Source organism: Anolis sagrei, chromosome X (assembly GCF_037176765.1).
Source record: "Anolis sagrei isolate rAnoSag1 chromosome X, rAnoSag1.mat, whole genome shotgun sequence".
In the NCBI taxonomy this organism is placed as follows: domain Eukaryota; kingdom Metazoa; phylum Chordata; class Lepidosauria; order Squamata; family Dactyloidae; genus Anolis; species Anolis sagrei.
In genome coordinates, this window is record NC_090034.1 from 38,697,651 (window position 1) to 38,724,151 (window position 26,501).

The window sequence follows — 26,501 nt, forward strand, 5'->3', positions numbered from 1 at the left end:
CCAGCAATTGCCCCACAAGCTCTAACCTAGCATTTCTCAACATGGGGGTCGGGATCCCTGGGGAGGGGGGGATCACAAGGGGGAGTCAGAGGGGTCGCCAAAGACCATCAGAAAACACAGTATTTTCTGTTGGTCATTGGGGTTCTGTTGTTGGTGGGGTTCAGAATGCTCTTTGATTGTAGGTGAACTATAAATCCCAGCAACAGCAACTCCCAAATGTCAAGGTCTATTTTCAGCAAATTCCACCAGTGTTCACATTTGGGCATATTGAGTATTCATGCCAAGTTTGGTCCAGATCCATCGTTTGAGTCCACAATGCTCGTTGGACGTAGATGAACTACAACTCCAAAACTCAAGGTCAATGCCCACCAAACCCTTCCAGTATTTTCTGTTGGTCATGGGAGTTCTGTGTGTTAAGGTTGGTTCAGTTCCATTGCTGGTGGAGTTCAGAATGCTCTTTGATTGGAGGTTAACTATAAATCCCAGCAATGACAATCCCCCCCCCTCCCCGCAACCACACCAGTATTCACATTTGGGCGTATCGGGTATTTGTGCCAAATTTGGTCCAGTGAACCAAATTTGGCATCCTGCATATCAGATATTTACATTATGATTCATAACAGTAGCAAAATTACATTTATGAAGTAGCAACGAAAATAATTTTATGCTTGAGAGTCACCACAACGCGAGGAACTGTATTAAAGGGTCACGGCCTTAGGAAGGTTGAGAAACACTGCTCTAAGCAGAAATTATATTAAATCACATTTCTTTCATTCTTTGTCCAGGTTTTTTTTTTTTGAGAAATGTTTATATTCAAAGATTTTATAAAGTAATAATAAGAGAAAGTATAGATTTTACATCGAAAGTGGGAGAACATTATTGTTATAGTTAAGAGAATAGTAGGAAAAGAAAAGATAGTTGCAAGAAGAGGGGGAAACCCCCCCCCCCTCAAAAAAAGGGGGGAGAAAGAAAAAAAGGATTTTTTTTGGTTGACTTCCCTCTAATCTTCGTTGGTCTGTGATATCTTCTGTCTGTATTTCTGAAAAAATAATTTATTCCCCCTCTGTTTTCTCCTTGATTGTAATTTATTTTTCAGATGACAATCTCTATTTTGCATTGTCTAAAATAGTCCCAGTTTGTGCGTTTCTTCGGCTATCCTTGGTTTGGACTTAACCAGTATGTCAGTTCATCCATGTTCATTATCTCCATGATTTTGTTGTGCCATTCTTCCTTATGCGGTGTTTCTTTATCCAGTTCTAATTGATTTCTTGCTGATTAGGAATGAGTAGAATAACACGCAGTGGAGTTTAATCAATGTGCTTGGGGTGTCTGTGACTATATTCTAGTACACCAAGGCCTTGGAGTTAAACTGTCTATAAATGAAATAAAATTGATGGTTTGCGGCCTCATCTGCACTACCATATAATTCAATTTCCATATGCAGATTATCTGCTTTGAACTGGGATTATATAAGTCTACACTGCCATATAATCCAGTTCAAAGCAGATAATCTGGATTAAGAAACTGGATTATATGACAGCGTAGATGGGGGCTGAGAAAGCATGCTTATTTCACAGTATGTGCGTTCTGTAGATTTTCTTATACCTTGGATAAAATCCGGTCGATGTCAATGCTGGATATGCTTCTTGTAAAAAATATGGCCTGGCCTTCGATGTGCACTTTCATTGCACAATGAATTTCTTTTCCCTGAGAAGCAGAATATGGATGCTAATACTCAGTTCATAAAATGAAGAATTGGGTTATGGCTCTTACCTTGGAGTTGTGGACAGGAATGATGTTACATTAGTAGACTTTCTTGTCCTGGATTTAAGACTACAATGAAATGTTTGAGAGATCCTTTTGTCAACTCACAGGGGCTGTACTGCTCGTCTTTTCTCTGTAAGTACCCTAAAAAGTGAGCTAAGATGGTACGCTGTGGCAGGAATGGCGCCCAAGTGACATGAACGTACGTCATTTCAGGGCTCTGCACAGCCACATCACTTGTTGATGGCCCATTGTAAAGGACCACAATTGCAGAAAATGGCCCTTGTGATTTCTTCCAATTCTATGATTCTACTTTTTAGTGGAATATGAAAAGTGCCGTCTTGAAAACAGTAACATGTATTGAATGGAGTGGTCACCTAAATTAGATCTGTGACTAGTTCTCCTGCATAATCCACAGGATAGTATGTGCCACTTTGGGAGGTCATGGCCTTTGCATGTACTCAGCTGTTCTCCCTACTGGTGGTTGCAACAGGCAAGGATGAACCAGTGCTGAATGTAATGATATCATGACATGAGCTGCGGTGTTGCTATGGCTCCTTCTACATTAATCCACATTATCTGCTTCGAACTGGAGTCTACATTGCCATATAATCCAGTTCAAAGTTGATCAATCGAGAAAGGCTGCTCAGTCAAAAGGCCCAACAGGATATAGGGTTAGAGCCTGTGCTGGATTGGGTTACACTCCCCCTGAAGACATAGATTTGCATCTTGGGAGTCCTCCTGGATTCATTGCTGAGCCTGGAACCCCAGGTTTCGGCAGTGGCCAAGGGAGCATTTGCACAATTAAAACTTGTGTGCCAGCTGTGCCTGTACCTTGGGAAATCAGACTTGGCCACGGTGGTCCACGCTCTTGTATAGACTACTGCAACATACTCTACATGGAGCTGTCTTTGAAGGCTGTCTGGAAGCTCCAAGTAGTTCAACAGGCAGCAGCCCTATTTCTCACTGGAGCGACGTATAGGGAGCACACAACCCCCTTGTTACATAAGCTCCACCGGCTGCCAGTTTGCTATCAGGCTCAATTCAAAGTGCAGGCTTTGTCCTATAAAGCCCTGAATAGTTCTGGTCCAGCTTACCCATCCAAATGTATTTCTCTTTATGAGCCAGCTAGAGCCTTAAGATCTGCTGGGGAGGCCCTGTTCTTGGTCCCAACCCCTTCGCAAGTGCGACTGGCGGGAACAAGAGACAGGGCCTTCTCAGTGATGGCCCCTCAGATATCGAACTCCCTCTACAGTGAGATCTGACTGCCCCTTTCCCTCCTGGTCCTCATAAAAAAAGTTAAAGACTTGGCTATGGACACAGGCATTCAGGGAGTAGTTTAATATGGAATCCGACTTGAATGTAGGAGCCTTAACAATGTCTATGGGACTCAGCACTAAGTTTTTAATGTGTTTTATTGCATTTATATGTTTTAACCATTTTATCATTTGAGATGTTACATTTATTATTTGGGAGCCCCTGGTGGCACAGTGGGTTAAACTGCTGAGCTGCTAAACTTTTTGACCGAAAGGTCACAGGTTTAAATCCGGGGAGCAACGTGAGCTCCCACTGTCAGCCCCAGCTTCTGCCAACCGAGCAGTTCAAAAACATGCAAATGGGAGTAGATTAATAGGTACTGCTCCAGCAGGAAGGTAACAGTGCTCCATTAAGTCATGCTGGCCACATGACCTAGGAGGTATCTACAGACAATGCCGGCTCTGCGGCTTAAAAATGGAGATGAGCACCAACCCCCAGAGTCTGACACGACTGGACTTAATATCAGGGGAAAACCTTTACCTTGTACCTTGTATTGAGACAGCACCCTAGGATTGTGGATGGAAGATGAGGTATACTTGTTTTTAATATGACGACTGACCACCGTAGTTTTAAATATAACTGTAATTTTAAATGTGTTATTGTAATTATGAACTATGATATTTTACTGATTGTATGTTTTTATGGTTGTAAACCGGGCTGAGTCCCTCTAAGAGGTGAGAAGCTCGGTATAGAAAACTTTGAAATAAATAAATAAATAAATAAATTTATTATTGGTATGTATCATGCAGCATTGAATTTTGCCATAATCTGTAAACTACTCTGAGTCTCCTTTGGGGTGAGAAAAGCTGGTTGTAAATATAGTAAATAAATAAATAAGTCTGGATTTTATATGGCAGTGTAGTTGGGGCCTAGGTTTGAAGAAAGAGAAGCAAAGAACTCATCACAGGGATGCCATTTTTAAAAATATGGCAGAGAAGCATAGGCATTCTAAACCTTGCGGTACCCCTCTCTGCCTCTCCTGGTAGTAATGCTTTACGTCAGTTTGGTATTTCCTACACGAAGTTGTCGTGCCCCCCCCCCCCCCCCCCCCGCTCCCCTATTCTTAGTCTCAGTAAAGAAGAAGCAGGGTTTTGTAGTGTATTCCAACCTCGGCAGCGACACCAATTTGTCCTGCTTCATGATTGAGCAGTTTTGAAAGCACTGACTGGATGTTTACTGACTCTTGCTTGAATAATTTATTGGATTATTATTAGATTGTGTGTAATAAATTCAGTGCTGATTTATCATTTCCTTCACATAACGTGGCAAATTACCATTGGATTTATCACATCAGGAGATGTTCGGGGCGACGGCAGAGCCCTATAAAGCAAGACTCCTGTTTGACGGGAAGTTTGCACTTGAGGATTTATGTTATTCTAAATGCTCCGCTAATGCTGGAGTCGGTGAGGAGAGGTGGGGCTTTCTCTTTGCAACTGGTCAGGAAATATTTCTAACACTTTACTTGGGAAAAAGGAACAGAATGGTGCATTTTGATTAATTTTTTAAATGAGCAGATTTTAAGTATGGAGGGGGGTGGGAGGTACATGAAATATTCATGGCACGGTGCTGAGAGATACATGTTTGAAAAATTCTAATAGTATGCCACACCATACTATGAGGAGCCCTGGTTGAAAGATTCCGACAATTGCCTCCTGTTGTTTTCAGCTGTCCTCCTCCTCCCTCCCAGGCCATCAATCCTATCCAACAGGGACAACTTTGACAAAGTTCGTAGTTCCCTCCTTCCTCTTGTTGCAATATCTCAGTTCAAGAAGGAAATTGACAAACTGGAACGTGTCCAGAGGACGGTGGCCAAAATGATCAAAGGTCTGGGAACAATGCACTACGACAGTGTTTCGCAAGCTTCCTAATGGCGCAACCCCTTAATACAGTTCCTCATGTTGTGGTGACTCCCAACCATAGCATTATATTCGTTGCTCCTTCAGAACTATAATTGTGCTACTGTTATCAATCGTAATGTAAATGTCTGATATGCAGGATGTATTTTCATTCACTGGACCAACTTTGGCACAAATACCCGATATGCCCAAATTTGAATACTGGTGGGGTTGACAGGAATTTGCCTGGAGATTTTGGATTTGTAGGTACTGGGATTTATAGTTCACCTGCAATCAATGAGCACTCTGAACTCCTCCAAAGATGGAATTGGACCAAACTTGGCACATAGAACCCCCATGACCTGCCAAAACTATTAGAGGTGTTTGGGGGGAATCTCACCTTGATTTGGGGGAGTTGTAGTTCACCTACATCCAGAGAGCACTGTGAACCCAAACACTGATGGATCTGGACCGAACTAGGCACACATACCTGATATGCCAAAATTTGATTACTGGAGGATTTTTTTTGGGAGGGGGGACTGACCTTCCTTTCTGGGACTTGTAGTTCACCCACAAACAGGGAAACTGTGACTTTCACCAATGATGGACCTGGACCAAACTTGGCACACAAAACCCCAATGACTATCTCAACCTACTGGAGAAGTTTGAGAGGACTGACTCACCACAGTGGGAGTTGTAGTTTACCCTACATCCAGAGAGCACACTGAACCCCACCAATTCTCAAGGTCAACTTGCCATGATGTCAGTTGTAGTTAATCCACAACCTTATGCATTTTGTACAATTAAAAAATGACTTTTTCGAATAACCCAGGCAATGCTGGGTACCCACACTAGTAATCATCATCATCATCATCATCATCATCATCATCATCATTATAAGTAGATTATGCTCCCTTGTGACGCCTCCTTCTCTGGAGGTTCTGAAGCAGAGGATGGATAACCATCTGTCAGGAATGCTTTGATTGTGTATTATTGCCCGTCAGAGGGTTGGGTTGGATTAGATTACCTTTGTGGTCTCTTTCAATTCTAGCATTCTATTATTCTATCAATGGAGCAATTGGAGCAAACATTTCAGTACCCGCTGAGAATAGAGGCCCTGTGTTGCTGCAGGCACTGCACACACACTTCCACATAAGCTACCATGGAGCAAGCTGGATGCACACTTCCACCGAGACTGAGGCTGCATCTACACTGGCATTATAATGCAGATTAAACTACATTATATGGTCATGTAATCTAACTCAGTACAGTTAAGCTTGATTATATGAGTCTACGCTGACCATATAATGCAATTCGATCTGCATTAAATGATCTCTGGCTGGCTGTGGTCGCAAGTAACAACATGGCACGGAAGCAGCCTTCCAGCAGGGCAGTTCACTTGTGGACACAAAAAAGCTACACAGACTCCATCTATACTGCCACATAATACCATTTCCTAATACACTTTAACTGCATTATGAAACTGCATTATATGGCAGTGTAGATGAACGCTTTAGGGCCCTGGTCAACTTATTCTCGCTTGGGCTTTCTTCTATCCTTTTCCCTTAGATTTCACTTCCTTCCCACCTTCTCACTCTGAGTGTGTCTGGCAGAGGGACAGCCTCAGTGAGCCTCATTGACAACATGTTTCCCACATCAGTGTGCAAACAGCGGTTCTCAACACTCAGCTCCAGGTCCCCGCAGGGGATACAGTGTGGCTGTGAAAGTGCACATGTCTCATCCTTGTCTGGCTTCAGGAGAGCTCCGGGGAAAGAAACTACTAAGCAGCCGAGAAACACCGGGAGAGACTTATGAACAGAAAGAATAAAGACCGGGCTCCTTTGATGGACACAGAGGCACAAAATAGTTCATCGTGAGTGTGTGGGATTGCTCTCCCCTCCACCCCCATCAACATGAATTCCCTAACAGATTGGCAGATGGCCAGTGAACGTAGAAGATGGGAAAGGGTAACCTGACCCTGTCCCCACCCCTGGGGCTGGAACAGCTGCTGGGAAGCACAGAGCTCAACTAATTAATGAGTTACTTGTAATTGGGTCTTGTTTACAACAACTAAAGTACAACTTAGGTACATTCCACTATAATCACAGAATTAGGGAATCACTGAGTTGGAAGAGACCACATGGGCCATCCAGCCCAACCCCTTTCTGCCATGCAGAAAAAGCACAATCAAAGCATCCCTGACAAATGGTCACCCAGCCTCTGTTTAAAACCCTCTGAAGAAGGAGCTTCTACCAGACTCCGAAGCAGTGTTGGAAATAGCAACCTTCCAATCCTCCATTTACTGTTTGTTAATGCATATACAATTGTTAGCCTGCATTCTATGTGTATTTGATTTGCCAGTTTGACTTATCTCTTTGATGTGGGAGGAGGTTAAATAGCTTGCCATCTGTCCAATAATTGATTTCCACTCTGGTGGGAGTCCAATGAGAGGTAACCAGGTTAATAACTGGGGCGGCATACAGGGAGCACACCACTCCCATGTTACATCGGCTCCACTGGCTGCCTGTTTGCTACTGGGCACAATTCAAAGTGCTGACTTTGGCCTATAAAACCCTAAACGCCCCGGCCCAGTTTACCTGTCCAAATGCATCTCCCTTTACGAACCACTGCAGAAACGAAGATCTTCTGGGGAGGCCCTACTCTCGGTTCCACCATCACAGGCGTGTTTGGCGGGGACAAGAGACAGGACAGGGCCTTCTCAGTGATTGCCCCCCAGTTATGGAACTTCCTTCTTGGCAATATTAGATCAGCCCCCTCCCTCCTGTCCTTCAGAAGACCTGGCTGTGAAATCAAGCCTTTGGGGCAGTGCAATGAGGCAAAATGGTGTCCTGAGATGGTTTTTAAGCAACTTTTAATGTGGATATAAGTGATTTTAATGTTTGTATATATCTATGGTTTAATGTCCCGGCATTAAATGTTTGCTGTATATATATATATATATATTGTGCTCTGCCTGAGTCCCCTGCAGGGTGAGAAGGGCGGAATATAAATCTTTTAAATAAATAAAATAAATGAGATGTGATTGTACTCTGAGCATGTGCAAACTCAGGACTCCATTTTGTGTTTAGTTTGCTTTTGGACTTCAATGAAGTAGATGTGGGTTCATGGACTTCAGTGTAGTAGGTCTGCTTACCACTTCATTGGAGGTGGAGGTGTGTGCTCATGGACTTTAATGAGTACAGATATACTTAAAAAGACATTTCAAGACTATATGCCTGTATACTGAATATATATAACTTTGTTAGTAAACAAGATAGGTTATTTTTCAAAGAAGACTACTTTGTTTTGTGTCTTGAGTGCATGTTTTAATTGAGTGTATATCTTTTGGGCAACTGCAAATTCTACTTCAAACAGCCATCCTCTGCTAACCAGATATATTTTTGTAGTGGCCTGTCTCTCCTGTCTGGCCATTTAAAGACATGGTTCCTCAGTTTAACAGCTGAGCTAACTGTGAGCTATTACATTAATGTTTTATGAATATCACTTGGCTTAAGGTTTGACTTCTAGCAAGGTCATACCATTCTAGTGGTTTTCAAGTGGTCTCTATGTTCATAGAGATTCACATTTTGCCAAATGGAGGTGACATCATTTTTACCTTTGCAATACGGTTATGGTGCACTGGAATTTCCAATAGATTATGGACTTTCCAATAAGCAGAGAGTTCCACTATTGGGATAGCTCTTCTTCTGGTTAGGAAGTTCTTCCTAATGTTCAGGTGGAATCGCCTCTCCTGTAATTTGAACCCATGGTTCCATTGAGTCCTAGTCTCCAGGGCAGCAGAAAACAAGCCTGTTCCCTCTTCCTTAGGACAGCCACTCAAATATTTAAACATGGTGGTCATGTCTCCTTTCAACCTTCTCTTCTGCAGCTAAACAGACCCATCTCTTTAAACTGCTCCTCAAAGGGATTCATGGTTACTAGACCTTTGATCATTTTAATGTAATTGATACATTTTCACTGGTTTTGCAGTGTAACTATTTATGTTTTCAATTATTTTTATAGCTACAGGATATTTCTGACTTGAGATACTGAGATACTGAGGTGTATTTTGATCGGGGGGGGGGGGGGGGACGGGACGGACGGACGACGCAAGGGGCATCCAGTCTAACCCCCGGTCATTCAAGAACGTACAATCAAAGCACTCCTGACTGATGGCTATTCAGTCCTCGTTTAAAAACCTCTAAAGAAGGAAACTCCATTACCCAGCAAGGCAACATATTCCATTGTTGAACAGGTCTTACTGTCAGGAAGTTCTTCCCACTCTTTTCCTTCAGTTTGAATCTATTGCCCCATTGTGTCCTGGTCTCCAAAGCAGCATAAAAAAGGCTCATCTGGAATACTGTGTCCAGTTCTGAGCACCACAATTCAAAAAATATATTGATAAACTGGAAGGTGTCCAGAGGATGGTGACCAAACTTGTCAAAGTTTTGGAAACCAGGCCCTGTGAGGTCCTGGGTCTGTTTAGCTTGGAGAAAAGAAGGCTGAGAGGGGGACATGATGGCTATGTGTAAATATTTGAAGGATGCTACATTGACGAGGGGTCAAGCTTGTTTTCTGGGTTGGACAGGATGGTGCTTGTGGCCTCTTCCTACTTTATGATTCTAAATGGTTTATAATTTACAATTACCCTAAAGTGAACCTATCAGAGGGCTTTCTTGCGATATTTGTTCAGAGTGGGCTTGCAATTACTTTCCTCCGAGGCTGAGAGAGTATAACTTTCCCAAGGTCACCAGATGAGTGCCCATGGTCAAGCTGAGATTCGAACCCCAGTATCCTGGCCTTGGAAGTCTAACATTTCCTACTACACATTCTAGCATTTACCACACCAGCAGAACTAGGTACTGTTTGGGTCACTGTAAAACAGTGGTTCCCAACCTTTTTTTGACCAGGGACCACTTAATCAGGAACCACTTGACCAGGGACCATTTTGACCAGGGACAACTTGACCAGGGATCACTTTGATAAGGGACCACTTTGACCAGGGACCACTTTCCAACATTATTATTGTTATTATTATTATTAACTTTATTTGTACCCCGCTAGCATCTCCCGAGGGACTCGATGCGGCTTACACAGGCCGAAGCCTCAGAAACACAATACAGTGAAAACATAACGCAACAGTAGTAAACAAGCAAATCAAATAGTTAAGCAAAATAAGCAAACAACAATAACAATACATCAAGACACTTTAAAACTGGGCCAGCCAGCGCAATGGGGTACAGGGTTAAAAGTGCTGGAGTGGCAGGAGGAACATAGGATTAAAAAAATAGTGCGGTGTGCAGTAATATTAATTGTACTAAAGTGCTTCTAGGACTTGGGATGGGGGATTCCTAATCTGAGAAGGCACATCGGAACAGCCAAGTTTTTAGGTTCTTTCTGAAAGCTGCTAAAGTAGGGGCCTGTCGAAGATCTTTTGGAAGGGCATTCCAAAGTCGGGGGGCAGCCACAAAAAAGTCCCTGTCCCGTGTCCCCACCAAGCGCGCTTGCGACGTGGGTGGGATCACGAGCAGAGCCTCCCCAGATGACCGGAGTGAGTGTGTGGGTTCGTAGATGGAGATGCGGTCACACAGGTAGGGTGGTCCCAAACCGTTCAGGGCTTTGTAGGTGAGCACCTGCACCTTGAATTGGGCTCGGAAAATAAATGGCCAAAAGGGTTACAAACCAGTTTTTGGTCAACTTTAGATTCGGTTTGGTTATTTGGGGTGCTGATTCAGAAAATTTCATTGGATACACCACATCAGCTCTAGTTTCCAATATAGAACATATGCCATCCAGTAGTCACCATCTGCTCACCCACAGAAAATCATATTCAATAAGCCTCAGCACTGTAAGAGGGTTTCGCAAGATTAGTTGCTCTCATTGCAACAGCGTAGTAACGGTGAGGCCATGGACCATATCCAGCCCCTCTTTGTGCAACATCTCCCCAAATTGCACAGCGTCAGTTTGCCCAGGACTAAGTAGTAGCTTAGAACAGTGTTTCTCAAACTCTGCTTCTCCAGGTGTTTTGAACTTCAGCTCCCAGAAATCCCAGCCAGCCTAGCAGTTGTTAGGAATTGTGAGAGTTGAAGTCCAAAACATTTGGAGGAGCACAGTTTGAGAAACTCTGGCTTAGAGGATGAGCTGCATGGCCCTCCTTGCTCTATGATACTGAGATTCAAGGAGTCTCCAAGCACTGTCAGGCTGTGTAGCGAAACGAAGGGATAGCTGTCACCCTCTTAGATCTCCCACAGGAGATTTCAACCCTTCTGGCAATTGACAGGATTTTGGTCTGTGTGGGATTACATCTCAAGGCTACGTCAGTATTTTTTTGCCTTCCTCAAACTTGGACTTCCTCCGCTAGTCTCCTGTCATTGCTTTCAGTTTCTTTTGCACATCCATCTGGCTCAGAACTCTAACCATCAGGTTCCCTTTGACTCCTGAACTCAGAGAACAGTAAAACCCCAGTAATCTGCAGGTGCTTCCAAACTACTGCAAGACAAGGAGAGAAAAAAAATTCCAGACACCCCCCTCCCTTTGAAAAGCCATTGGCTCCATAGACTTCACCTCAGCAAGGATGCGCCATTGAATCTTTACAGCTTTGCTTCGTACACAGTGGCTGGTTTTATGAGAAGGTTTACAAGATCGAGCCCTCTAAGCCCCGTGTTGCTTCTCCTCTTTAAATCTCTCCCTTTTCACCGCCTTTCTGGTTGTGAATCATTTCTGAGCTATAAAAGATTCTGTGATATCATGCCAGAGAGGGACACCATATAAAAATGAACAATATACTCCAGCGACTCCGGGTTGGTAACTCTTGGGCTGCCAAGGATATTCTGCTTGCTGTAAAATGGAAACAATTTGCAGGGTCTCTCTCTGCGATTCTCATCAAAGTTTTCCTTATATGAGCTTGCTTTCATAAAACTAGAACAACCATATAGGGCTTCCCTTTAAGAGTGTCTGGATATGGCAGTTGGAGGAAATGCTAGTGATGCTAGTGTTGGGAGCAGTGGAAATGACTGGTTCCCATGTCAGAGGATCGGGGAATATCATCTGAATTTTAGTCTCAGCTTTCAAGAAACTACATTTTGTCCCCAAGAGGCTCAACACCTACCATAGCTCCACTAAAATCTGGACTAACACCCAGAATGGATTCACTGTCCTGTTGACATGGGGCCCTTCCACACAGCCCTATATCCTAGAATATCAAGGCAGAAAATCCCACGTTATCTGCTTTGAACTGGGTTATCTGAGTCCATACTCAGACAATGTGGGATTTTCTGCCTTGGTATTCTGGGATATGGGGCTGTGTGGAAGGCCCCCTGGAAGCCTGAAGCCCTTACAAGAAAAGTTAGGGATAGGATAGACAGTCTCTTCTGGTTCCTCATCCATCCTAAAGACATAGATTTTCAGATTTTGGCAACTTCTAAAAAAACCCAGACCAAAATGAAATCCTCTTGTGAGACTCAGTACATACAAATATTTCTGGCATGGAGATGAAATCCAAAACACCTACAAGGCAAAAGGTTCTCCACTCCTGTGTTAAGGGAAAGACACCACAATCTTAGATTGCAACTAGACTGTTAATGAATGCAGTTTGAAACCACTTTAATGGCCATGGTTGAATGCTAGGGAATCCTGGGATGTGTAGTTTGGTGAAACACCAGCACACCTTGCAAAACTCCCATGAGTCCCTTGCATTGAGCCATGTCACTTAAAGTGGTACCAAACTGCTTTAATTTTACAGTTCTCAGTGCACCCTTAATCTTGCTGCTCTCTATGCTGGTAGGAAAACCCACCCAGAGTATGCGTCAGAGGCAGCGCAAAAGACCTCATCTGCCATCTTAAGATGTTTCAAGACGGGAGGAGACCACTTTATACCGGCGGCACTTAAACTTTTTGAAGCTAAACAAATTGCACAAATGCTGGCCCCTTTTCAAATTATGCCCCACTAGAGCATGTTCAATCAAAATTTCTAAGATCGGCTCTTACTTACTTACTTAGGCGATCTCTTGTTGTCCGAGTAGGATTGTCTTCCAAGATCGGTGTACTGGTGGTGGGTCCGTAGGTGACTGTGGAGCCCTATTCTTGATCCACATGTTCTCCCACAGTGAGGGCATTGGTTTCCAGGTGGAAGGAGGTCCTGATCAGGGTTGGCTTGATGCACCTTCCTCTTGGCACGTTTCTCTCTTTTGCCCTCCATTCATGCCTCTTCAAATTCTACAGCACTGCTAGTCACAGCTGACCTCCAGCTGGAGTGCTCAAGGGCCAGGGGTTCCCAGTTCTCAGTGTCTATGCCAGAGTTTTTAAGGTTGGCTTTGAGCCCATCTTTCAATCTCTTTTCCTGTCCACCAACATTCCGTTTTCCGTTCTTGAGTCCGGAGTAGAGCAACTGCTTTGGGAGATGGTGGTCGGGCATCCGGACAATGTGGCCAGTCCAGCAGAGTTGATGGTGGAGGACCATCACTTCAATGCTGGTGGTCTTTGCTTCTTCCAGCACACTGACATTTGACCACTTGTCTTCCCAAGAGATTTGCAGGCTCCCAGATGTGTCTCTAATGCCACCCTGCGATTGGAGACAGGCTTCGTGAAAATGGAGGCGAGAGTGTGGACAGCCATTCTCAGCTACTGGCTACACCTATCCTTCTCCCCATGTGGTCTTGCCCCTCTAACCATAAGGGACTACTTCCAGTCCACACGGATTAAAACAGTGGCAGTAAAGATCGCAACACTAGGTTTCTCCCAAGGACAATAGCTAAGCATGAGATGGGACCAAACCAAGGATCCCATGAAGCAGCTGGTCCTGGACATAGAGCACCAATCGGACTTAACCCGTTCCCCAGCCTTTATTGTTAATGAAACTAATAGATATCCCACTCCCGCATGGCATACCTAACAGACCTGGAGGGACCCAAACACTGAAGGGCTTTTACCCTGGCAAGATGCCCTGTTAAGGAGAGATTATGTCCCTGTGAGTCTGGACACACGGAAGCAACTGAGCATGTGCTCCTTCGGTGCATGTTGTATGGAGACATCAGAACTAATTTCATTACAGCATGGCTTTTTAAATACCCAGAGCGTACTGGAAAATTTTGTATCACCCTGCTGCTCTTGGGCTCTAGCACTGCAATAACTTACAGTGTTGCTAGGTCCTGCGCTGCAGCACTTAAAATTTGATGTATGATGATCAACCCCGCAGAGCAGCACACTGAGGGGAGTGCGGCTGAAGCAACCTGTTGCAGCTGAGGTGCTACTGGACTTGTAACGTGCCCCTCCCTCTCCCTCTAGTGATCCCCTAGTGTTTTGACCTCTCCTATCAGATCTCTCCCCCCCCCCCCCTGCGCTTTGGTTCCATAACTGCTATGTTAACTGTGTCTTAGTGTTTTTAAAACTGTTTTATAATCTTTTTTTAATGACTGCCTCTCTACGGAAATGCGTTTCCCCTTCCCAAGGTGTTTGTGCTGGTCATGAATCGTAATAAAGTGTTGTTGTTGCTGCTGCTGCCCTCTATGCTGGTAGATTCTGGATCATTTCTCTTTCTTGAAATCCCGCCAAAGCAGTGGTTCTCAACCTGTGGGTCTCCAGATGTTTTGGCCTTCAACTCCCAGAAATCCTAACAGCTGGGAAACTGGCTGGGATTTCTGGGAGTTGTAGGCCAAAATACCTGGGGACCCACAGGTTGAGAACCATTGTTCCAAAGGCATCCAACTTTTGGCCATAAATTTAAGGGAGCTTTGGTCGCAACATTTTTTTGCACATTTTTAGCATCACTCCAGCGAATGAGGAGTTGGAGCTGATAGAGGGAGCAAATCCGGGGAGAGGCGGATGAGCTCCCTCTATCAGCTCCAGCTCCTCATACGGGGACATGAGAGAAGCCTCCCACAAGGATGATAAAAACATCAATTCATCTGGGCGTCCCCTGGGCAACGTCCTTGCAGACAGCCAATTCTCTCACACCAGAAGCGACTTGCAGTTTCTCAAGTCGTTCCTGACACGACAAAAAAAACCCAAAAAACTCCAGCAAATATTCGTGGTATGGATAATATTCAACAAAACAATTTATTACAGTACTAGCTGTACCCGCCACGCTCTGCTGTTGCCAACCTTCCCTCCCTTTTTCTCTCCTTTCTTTCCTTCTTTCCTTCCTTCTCTCCCTCTTTCCTTCGTTCCTTCCCTTTTTTTCTTTCCTACTCTCCTTCCTTCCTTCTCTACCTCTTCCTTTCCTTCCTTTCTTTGCTCTTTACTTCCATCCTTCCCCTTTTCCTTCTTTTTTCCCCTCCCTCTTTCATTCTCTCCTTTCTTCCCTCCTTCTTTCCTTCCTTCCCTTTTTTCTTTCCTTCTCTAACTCTTGCCTGGGCACCAGTGGGAAGGGAGTCTTGCAGCCCTCGGCATTATTGGGCCCGGCACGGGGTGAGTGGAAGGCCTCGCTCACCCTGTGCCAGCCCCTTCTTTCTGCCGCTGCTGTGGGGCACCTTTCCATTAGGGGAGTTGTTTTCATGCATGCTCTGTACCTGTTTTATCATTTTGGGTTTTCAAAGTCCCTTTCATTGTTTTTGCTGGGGTTTTTTTTAAGTGATGGTCACTTATTGGGTTGTTAGGTGTATTCTGTCCAAATTTGGTGTCAATTCATTCAGTGATTTTGAAGTTATGTTAATCCCACAAACGAACATTACATTTTTATTTATATAGATTTATTATATGTGAATTATCAGTGCATTTCTTTTTAAAAATCAAGACTGCCCAGCAGCCCCACCATCCTTTTCCCCCTTGTCCTCTGTCTAGTTGGCTATTTCTTAACCGCATCAGAATTTAGAGGACTTGTTTTGTATCAGGAGCAACTTGAGAAACTGAAAGTCGCTTCTAGTGTGAGTGAACTGGCTGTCTAAAAGGACATTGCCCAGGGGATGCCCAGATGTTTTGTTGTTTTACCATCTTTGTGGGAGGCTTTTCTCATGTCCCCACATGGGGAGTCGGAGCTGACAGAGGGAGCTCACCCACGCTCTCCCCGGATTCGAACTTTCGACCTGTCGCTCTTCAGTCCTGCTGGCACATGGGTTTAACCCATTGCGCCACCAGGGGCTCCCCATTGAGAGGATTGTGATGATTAGAAAAACACAGACATTTGGTGTTGGGTTGCAGCAAAAGCAGTTTGAGACTCAGCGTCTTGGACTGGGACTTGTGAGGTCCCAATTGACTCATCCACTGATGCATGCCACTTTGACCAGTCACATTCTCTCTTTTTCTCTCTCTTCCTCTCTCTCTCTCTCTGGCTGACCAACCTCACAAAGTTATTGTGAGACTAAAGTGGGGAAGAAAAGACTAATGCCTTCAGCACAATAGAAGGAAAGGAAGGATATAAATGTAATAAATAAATAAATGATGACAACAGTAAATATTGTGGTAAGAAGAGTTGACTTACCCGCCCCATAATTGTGTTTTCCTTCTTTCTTTCTCCAGTATGACTGCTCCTCCCTCTGAGATAATGCAGATTGATTTTGAAATTGAGGATCTTAGTGAATTGCCGGAGACTCAGCTTATTACGTGGCAAGTTGAATATCCAGGAGACAGAACATCTGACCTTGGCATCTCCAAGATTTATGTAAGCCAGAAGGATCTGGTTGCTGTTCTTCCATTGGCTATGGTAAGAGCGGTTTGAAGTCAATTTCAACTATTGTCGTTGGATATATGCGGATTTTGATCCCGGGCTGACGGAACAGAACTCCCCTTCATTTGGTATCTCATTCCTGTTTTACTCTAAAGTCTGCAGTTGGTCAGAAATAGGGCCCAGAACATACTGGAGCCATTCCCTTTTTAAGAGGCCAACATGGCTAGGATTGCTGCTCCCTGGTGGGGTAATAATCACATACACACTGATAGATGCTGAGCTGACAAACCCTGAGCTAGAAGCGGGTGCTAGAGTTGCTCAGATGGGGCAAAGTATTTGTAAGTAGATAGTTCCAAGCTGTTCAGATCTCTCTCGTTTTGGCCTCTTTTTGGTACTATTATTATCACATTTGTTTTATTATCTACTATCTTGGGTACCCGGCATTGCCTGGGTTATTTGAAGGAGCCAATTTTTAAAAAATTTTTACACAATGCATATGGTTGTGGGTGAACTACAACTCAGGTTAACCCCCTGAAACTCCATCAGTAGTTTGTCATGTTGGGCAAGTTTGGTCTAGATGCATCATTGATGGGGGTCAGTGTGATCTCTGGCTGCAGGATAAACTACAGCTCCCATCATGGTGGGTCAGTCTCCTCAAATCCCCCCAGCAGGTTCAGTTGGTCATGATGGTTCTGTGTACCAAGTTTTATCCAGATCCGTCATCGGTGGGGTCACAGTGCCTCTGGATGTAAATGAACTACAATTTCTAGAAATGAAGGTCAGTTCCCCCCGAACCCCTCCAGTATTCTCAGTTGGTTCTGTGTCCCAAGTGTGATCCAGGTCCATCGTCAGTGGGGTTCACAGTTTCTCAGGTTGTCAATGTCAATCCCTCTCAAACCCTTTCGGGATTCAAATTTGGGCGTATCAGGCATGTGTGCATCGTTGTTTAGGATCGCGGTGCTCTCTGGATGTAGGTGAACTACAACTCACCCAAATCAAGGTGAATTTCCCCCCAAAACGCTCCATTATTTTTTTTGTTAGTCATGGGGATTTTGTGTGCCAAATTAGGTCCAGGTCCATCTTTGATTGCAGGTGAACTTTAAATCCCAATACCTACAACATCCAAATATCAAGGGCACCTCCGGCCCAAACTCACCAGTTTTAATATTAGGGCATATAGGGTATGCATGCCAAGTTTGGTCCATCTTCATCTTTCTTTGGGTTCACAGTGCTCTCTGGATGTAGGTGAACTACAACTCCTATAAATCAAGGACCAGGGACCATTTTGAACAGGGACCACTCTCCAGTGTTAGTACCAGAAGGGATACGAATCAGTTTTTAGTCAACTTTAGATTCGGCTTGGTTATTTGGGGTGCTGATTCAGAAAATTGCATTGGACAGACCACATCAGCTCTAGTTTCTGATACAGAACATATGCCATCCAGTAGTCACCATCTGCTCGCCCACAGAAAACCATATTTAATAAACTAGAGCTGATTTATTTTTTGTTTATTGTATCAGAAGCAAGCCAAGGGCACAACTGTAATATATTTTTTAAAAACACAAAGTTTAAAAACTTGGCATTATATTTTTTTAAAAAATATTTTTATCATTGTATTGAATAATATGTATCTGCTATAAAATAAACAATGTATAACAAATGTATTATATCATGATAAAATAATAAAAACTTGGCATTATATTAAATGTCCTTTGACCAGTAGCTGGCCACTTGGAGTGCCCCTGGTGTTGTGATAAGAAAATCCTCCATTGTGTATGTGGCAGGGCTCAGACTGCATTGTAGATAGTCTGCTGTTTACTCTTCTCCACACTTGCATGTGGTGGGCTCCACTTTGTGGCTTTATTTCTTAAGGTTGGCTCTGCATCTCATGGCACCAGAGCACAGTCTGTTCAGCGCCTTCCAAGTTGCCCAGTCTTCTGTGTGCCCAGGAAGGAGTCTCTCATTTGGTATCAGCCATGGATTGAGGTTCCCTGTTTTAGCCTGCAAGTGTCTCTGTAGATGTTAGAAAACTATTTCTTGATTTAAGGCTTTGGCATGCTGGCTGATATCCAAACAGGGGATAATAACAACAACAACAACAACAACAACAACAACAACAGCAACACTTTATTTATATTCTGCCCTTCTCACCCTGAAGGGGATTCAGGGCGGATCACAGTACATATACTTGGCAAACATTCAATGCCGTTTTGTATAGACAATATACAGAAGGACAGACAACAGAAGGAGGTGATTTGTTTCTATTCAGTGTCCAGCTGTTTTTGATGGAAGGTTGGGCTTGAGTCCAGGGGTGCTGTTGCTCTATCCTCGGTCTTCTCACAAAAAGAAAGTCATCTTAAACCTCAGCAAGATGGAGTGGATGAGGGATTAGAGGACATCCAACCCCAAATTGGAAAACAAGTCGTCCAGGAATACCTGGCCACTCTTAATGAGTTCAAGTCCCCAGAGCCAGAACAACTACACCCAAGAGTATTGAAGGAACTAGCGGAAGTCATCTCGAAACCATTGGCTATCATCTTTGAGAGTTCTTGGAGAATGGGAGAAGTTCCAGCAGATTGGAGGAGGGCAAATGTGGTCCCAATCTTCAAGAAGGGAAAAAAGGATGACCCAAGGATGAGGGGAATGCCGTGGATGTAGCAAACCTGGATTTCAGTAAGGACTTCGACAAGGTCTCCCATGACCTTCTGGTAAACAAACTAGTCCAATGTGGGCTAAGCAAAACTACGGTGAGGTGGATCTGTAATTGGCTAAATGGACGAAACCAGAGGGTGCTCACCAATGCTTCCTCTTCATCTATTTTTGCTATTGACCTACAGAAAATGTGGCCATCAACCATGGGACAGGAGGAGGGGGCAGAAAAAAGCTTCTTTATATGTCTGCTTAGAGTGGATTTGAGGTAGTATGTGGCTCTCCATACATTGTTGGCCTATAATTGAATCATCTGTGAGTCCTGGAAAGAAGTGACAAGCTGAGTGCCGCAGGGTTCTGTCCTGGGCCTGGTCCTGTTTAACATCTTTATTAATGACTTAGATGAAGGGTTAGAAGGCATGATCATCAAGTTTGCAGATGACACCAAATTGGGAGGGATAGCCAATACTCCAGAGGGCAGGAGCAGAATTCAAGACGATCTTGATAGATTAGAGAGATGGGCCAAAACTAACAAAATGAAGTTCAACAGTGACAAATGAAAGATGCTCCACTTAGGCTGAAAAAATGAAATGCAAAGATACAGAATGGGGGATGCCCGGCTCGAGAGCAGTACATGTGAAAAAGATCTTGGGGTCCTCATGGACAGCAAGTTAAACATAAGCCAACAATGTCATGTGGCGGCAAAAAAAAAAAGCCAATGGGATTTTGGCCTGCATTAATAGGAGCATAGTGTCTAGATCTAGAGAAGTAATGCTACCCCTCTATTCTGCCTTGGTTAGATCACACCTGGAATATTGTGTCCAATTCTGGGCACCACAATTCAAGAGAGATATTGACAAGCTGGAATGTGTCCAGAGGAGGGCGACTAAAATGATCAAGGGTCTGAGAACAAGCCCTATGAAGAGTGGCTTAAAGAGCTGGGCATGTTTAGCCTGAAGAAGAGAAGGCTGAGAGGAGATATGATAGCCATGTATAAATATGTGTGAGGATGTCACAGGGAGGAGGGAACAAGCTTGTTTTCTGCTTCCTTGAAGACTAGGACACAGAACAATGGCTTCAAACTACAAGAGAGGAGATTCCATCTGAACATGAGGAAGAACTTCCTGACTGTGAGAGCTGTTCAGCAGTGGAACTCTCTGCCCCGGAGTGTGGTGGAGGCTCTTTCTTTGGAAGCTTTTAAACAGAGGCTGGATGGCCACCTGTCAGGGGTGCTTTGAACGCAATATTCCTGCTTCTCAGCAGGGGGTTGGCTGGATGGCCCATGAGGTCTCTTCCAACTCTATGATTCTATGAGTCTATGAAAGGCCATCAGGACTTCCTCCTTTCTTTTGGTCACCCAGCATTTTCGCCTAGAGATGTCACTAGAGCTCATATGGTAGTAATCTTTCGTGAGTAGTCAGCTTCTCCCCTCCTGACATCTCTGTTGCCTTGGCACTATAAGAGGGTTTCGCGAGACCAGTTGCTCTCATTGCTGGGTGGTTTCGAGGCAACAGTGTAGTAATGGTGAGGTCGTGGACCATATTTATGTTCTTGCGAACCACTGGTGGTCCATGGACCGCAGGTTGGGAACCACTGGCAAAGATGAAATGAAACAACTGAGTCAGATATGCCATTCTTTCCCTGTTCAGATTTTGTTGCAGACAATGCTGCTGCAACCCAACATTGAATGTCTGTGTTTCTCTAGCCCTTCTTGACAATCAACCCAATGCTGATACTGCTAAGGTACATCGCACTAGATAGAGTATAAGGAGAAAAAGAGAAGTGGATCTGCTGGGCAGCCTTTGTTTGTTTTTTTTAAGTTTCACAAACAGATAATAAATAAGAGATTGTTTTGTTTAATCCTATCAATTCCATGAACATCTGTTGGAGTGATGCCACGCTGCTAAAAATGTGAAAATTTTGTCATGACTAAATCTTCTTTAAATTCGGACAAGCATCTTTATCAGTGCAAATTCCCATCCAGAGTTTGTTTTATTCTCTTTCCTATCAGGGTGTCTATTGATCAGCACATTTTTTTCACTGAATATACTAGGGAGGTTTGCTTACTGTGCAGTCAACACAAATCGAAAATCAACCTCATTACTAATTAATTAACACTATGCTGAAAGGAGGATTTGAGCCTCAGTTAATAATGCACAGGATCAACAGTGGAGATGTGATGAGACACTCCATCAAAAACACTGTGAAGTGCCACATGATATTAGCTCCCTGGACTGGAGCAAAATGGCTGACAACAGTCACAAAAATGATGTTTCTACACAAATGTTTGCTTACAAATAATAAACATTCAAATAACTGCACAGTTTTGAGGGCAAGCCCAGGCACTGATAGGGATTTCCTTTCCTGATTAAGCATTTTTGTACTGTTTGCAAGACTTCCTATCTTCGCTTTGCAAATGTTCCAGGTTGTGCATGTCCACAAAGTCAACATGGACATTGAAATACAACACCGCCTGAGCTCTGCGAGTGCAGCTTTTTTCCAAATGAAGCAAAGAGTGTTTGTGGTCTGGGACATCCATACGGAAACCAAGGTGCTTGTTTATAAAGCTATTGTCCTCCCTACCCTGTTATACTCCTGCAAAACGAGGACTGTCTACAGATGTCATATGCAACTTCTGGAATGATTCCATTAGCACTGCCTTCGAAAAACCCTGCAAATCTCTTGGAAAGACAGGCGACAAATGTCAGCATGCTGGAAGAAGCAAAGACCACCAGCATTGAAGCAGTGCTCCTCCGCCATCAACTCCGCTGGACTGGCCACATTGTCCGAATACCCAATCACCATCTCCCAAAGCAGTTACTCTACTCCCAACTCAAGAATGGGAAATGGAATGTTGGTGGATAGGAAAAGAGATTTAAAGATGGGCTTAAACCTAACCTCAAAAACTGTGGCATAGACACTGAGAACTGGGAAGCCCTGGCCCTTGAGCACTCTAACTGGAGGTCAGCTGTGACCAGCAGTGCTGCGGAATTCAAATAGGTATGAATGGAGGATGAAAGGGAGAAATGTGCCAAGAGGAAGGCGCGTCAAGCCAACCCTGACTGGGACCTCCTTCCATCTGGAAACCAATGTCCTCACTGCGGGAGAACATGCGGATCAAGAATAGGGCTTCACAGCCACCTTCAGACCTACTGCCAGGATACCACATCTGGTAGACCATCATCCTCAAGATATGAGGGATTGCCTAACGACAGCCCAAAACAAGGTTCGGCAGTCAATAAGTACACCACCCACTTGCAGAATACAAAAAAGTTGGAAAAGTCTTGGGATTACAAAATGCATCATTATATTTTTATGTATATGTTTAAGTGTTGTGGACTTTGAAAATGTGGCAGTAATTCACTGTGCAAGTGCAGACTTACATAGAGATGAAGCCCGAGGTTCTGGAGATTGTGAATGTTCAGGGTTGTGCCATTTTTCCAGAAAAACAATAATAAAAGAAGGATAAAATCGGGTTCGAAAGAGTTATGCCCAAGTTGATGGGCTGAACTAAAAGCATTTGCAAGTGCTTGTAGCAAAGATTGGTGTTGATAAGAGTGGCGGCCATCCTGCCATGCTCCTAGCAAGAAGGGTTTGCAACACCATGCAGTAAAGTTCACCGTCCTCTGACGAAATGAGGAAGTGAATGCTTGTTGACTTTTCGAAGAAGACAGGCATTCATTTTTAAATGTGTCTTTTGTAAGCACAAAGGACTAGCTCAAGTAATCCAGTGATGGACTCCGCAGGGACCATCGCTGAAAGTACATTCAAAGATTTAACTATAGATCTTCTTATCTATACACATACTAAAAGTGAAAATGTGTGTGTGTGTATGTGGCTAGGGTGTCCACTTACACAGACAAGCTCCCGCTTCCACAAATACCTATAGCTCCCACTACTCAGGAGACATCAAAGGCCCTCCCTCCAATGACATTGCAGGTTATAGTGAGTGCCATGAAGATGTCCAAGAACCCTGCCTATGTCCTCCACAAACACCATACTGCCCACCACCCAAGTGAAGTCTTTCATCCGGGGACAATTTCCTCCTAGACTTTATGTGTCTTCTCCACCACAGACATCCCAGTGTTTCTGATTCTCTCCATTGGTATGGAACTTGCATGACCCCGCCCACTGCCTCTCCCTTAACCCTTTCCTATTCTTTACTACAGCTCACAGCAAACAGAGAAATTGATCAGCAACTGAACATACTAGAGAGATTTGGGGAGAATTCACCATGATTTGTAAGAGTTGTAGGTACAGGGATACATAGTTCACCTGCAATCTAAGAGCACTCTGAACTGCACCAACAATGGACTTGGAACTAACTTGGCACACAGAACTCCCATGACCAAAAAAATAAATACTGGAGGTCTTTGGAAGGAGTTAGAGGAATTCTAGTTCACCTACATCCAGAGCACACAATGGACCCAAGCAATGATGGATCTGGACCAAACTTGGCGTGCATGCCCAATATGCCCAAATTTGAATACTGGTGGGTTTTGAGGGGAATTGGCTTGGACATTTTGGAGTTGTAGGTACTGGGACTTAAAGTTTACCTGCAATCAATGAGCACTCTGAACTCCACCAAAGATGGAATTGGACCAAACTAGGCACACAGAGCCCCCATGAGCAGCAAAAAATATTGGAGGCCTTTGGGGAAAATTCACCTTGATTTGGGGAGCTGTAGTTCACCTTCATCCAGAGAGCACTGTGAACCCAAACATCGATGGATCTGGACCAATCTTGGCATACAAACCTGATATGCTGAAATTTGATTACTGGACGGGTTGGGGGGGGGGGGCTGACCTTCCTTCCTGGGAGTTCTAGTTCACCCACAACCAGAGAAATTGTTACCTCCAACTTTGATGGACCTGGACTAAACTTGGCACACAGAACTCCATGACTAACTCAACCTACTGGAGGGGTCCGAGGGTACTGACTCACCATAGTGGGAGTTGTAGTTTACCCTACAGCCAGAGAGTACATTTTACCCCTCTGATGATGCATCTTGAGCAAACTTGCTCAACATAACAAACTTTAAGCACTGATGGAGTTTCTCGGGGTTAACCTGGCATGATGTGAGTTGTAGTTCACCCACAACCTTATGCATTTTGTACCATTAAAAATTAACTTTTTCTAATAACCCGGGCAACCCCATGTACCCAAGCTAGTCTCCGATAAAATTGGCTTTTTTCTGTTCCATTCATGGCCCCATAAAGAGAGAAGAAGATGTCTATTTGACTTTATGTCATACATTTCCGCTTGTATTTTATCTTGGGGTAGTAACACTTGGGTTTTATGCAGAATTAAAACCCTTTTGAAAATTATTTATTTACAAGCCCTGACAATCTTCCCCAAATGGATTTGAACAAGTGTATAATTGGATAATTTGGCAACAAGTAAGCTGGACCTCGAGAGATCTGGAATTACACTTTGCTTAAGAAAAGTTCATCCTTCGTGTGGAATTAATTTGATTTTTGTGAGATTACAAGCAGTAGCCGGAGTCATCAATTATTGTTCTGGCTTTAATCATCACTCTTTTAATTGCACTGTGGAGGAGGAGGGTCACCATGCTCGTATTCATTTGTTTGTTTTTCAGTTTCTCAAATACCTTTTGGTTCAGATCAGGCCCTCATGAGATGGCTCACAGATGCACTGAGAAAACATTAGATCTACATAAAGGCAAATAATATAAACAGCAGGCATGAAAACAGCCTTCACTTACCATGGAGTAATAAAACATTTTTCACACATACACACTGTATCCAATCAGAGAGAGAAAAAATGATGAAACAAAATTTTGAATTATCCTTTCAGTACTAAACATTAAGGTGGCTTTGCCTCTGGTGAAGGATTTGGGGTTCTGCAAAACTCAGGCTGAATCCAGACAAGATGGAGGTACTCCTGGTCAGTTGTAAGGCCAAACAGGGTATAGGGTTACAGCCTGTGTTGGATGGGATTACACTCCCCCTGAAGACACAGGTTAGCAGCTTGGGAGTGATCCTGGATTCATTGTTGAGCCTGGAATCCAGGTTTCAGCAGTGGCCAGGTGAACTTTTGCACAATTAAAACTTGTGTGCTAGTTGCTCCTGTACCTTAGGAAGTCAGATTTGGCCACAGTGATCCGTGTTCTTGTTACATCTTGTATAGACTACTGCAACGTGCTCTATGTGAGGTTGCCTTTGAAAATGGCCTGGAAGCTTCAACTAATCCAACAGGCGGCAGCCAGATTCCTAACTGGTGCGGCGTACAGAGAGAGGACATCTCTCCTGTTGCGTCAGCTGGGTACTGGTTTGCTGCTAAATCCAATTCAAAGTGCTGGTCTTGGCCTATAAAGCCCTGAACGGTTCTGGTCCACCTTACCTGTCTAAACACATCTCCTCCTATGAGCCAACAAGAGATTTAAGTTCAGCTGGAGAGGCCCTGCTCGGTCCCAGTATGATTGGTGGGCATGAGAGGCAGGGCGTTCTCAGTGGTGGCCCCCCGGTTGTGGAATCCCCTCCCCAGTGACATCAGGCATTCCCCATCTCTTCTGGTTTTCAGAAAAAAGGTAAAGATATGGCTCTGTACACAAGCTTTTTTAAAATGCATCGTTACAGTTTCGACATTGTCTGAATAAGGATTATGAGCAAGGATTACAGATTAATGGAATCATGCACTTTATATGTTTTAATCTGTTATTATTCTAGGTGTTTTATTGTTTAACGGTTTTAACTGTTTTAAGTATATGGGATAGGTTTTATGACTATATTTTAAGTGGCATGGAATCTTGCCAGAGTTGTAAGCTGCCTTGAGTCCCCTACGGGGTGAGAAAAGCTGGGTATAAATTAATAATAATAATAATAATAATAATAATAATAATAATAACAACAACAACAACAACAACAACAACTTAATTTTTATATCCTGCCTCCATCTCCCTGAAGAGAGGAGATGCCAGCTTACATGGGGCCAAGCCCAATCACACAGAGTTAAAAACATAGCATATAAAATATAACAATAATATAAAACAGCATAAAATAACATTATAACAATAATATAAAAAACATCATAAGCAACAACCAAGGACATACAAATAAATGAATAATAAATACAATCAAAGTGCTATTATCCAGAAAGCACTGCCATGTTCATTCACCAGCCTTTTGCAGAGGTTGGCCACCATGAAAGAACTCAAATTCCAAGCAGGCCCATATAGGAAGAGGTAGCCTTTCAGGCCTCGTGGTGCCAAAGTAGGAGGGAAAAGAACAGATCTCTATATTTCTTTCTGCTGCCAAGTTCCCGTGATCAATGTGGCCTCAATGCACACAGAAAAAGCTGTAAGAGAACAATCTCA

General features: G+C 43.7%; 1 protein-coding gene across 1 annotated transcript in view; it reads left to right on the forward strand.

Annotated features, from left to right (window-relative positions):
* Positions 1-26,501, forward strand: part of TMEM132D (transmembrane protein 132D) — a 444,061-nt gene that overhangs the window by 283,715 nt on the left and 133,845 nt on the right. Inside the window, exon 4 of the mRNA XM_060785602.2 lies at positions 16,368-16,551. Coding sequence (XP_060641585.2) covers positions 16,368-16,551 — 184 coding nt within the window. The remainder of the gene's footprint in view (positions 1-16,367; positions 16,552-26,501) is intronic.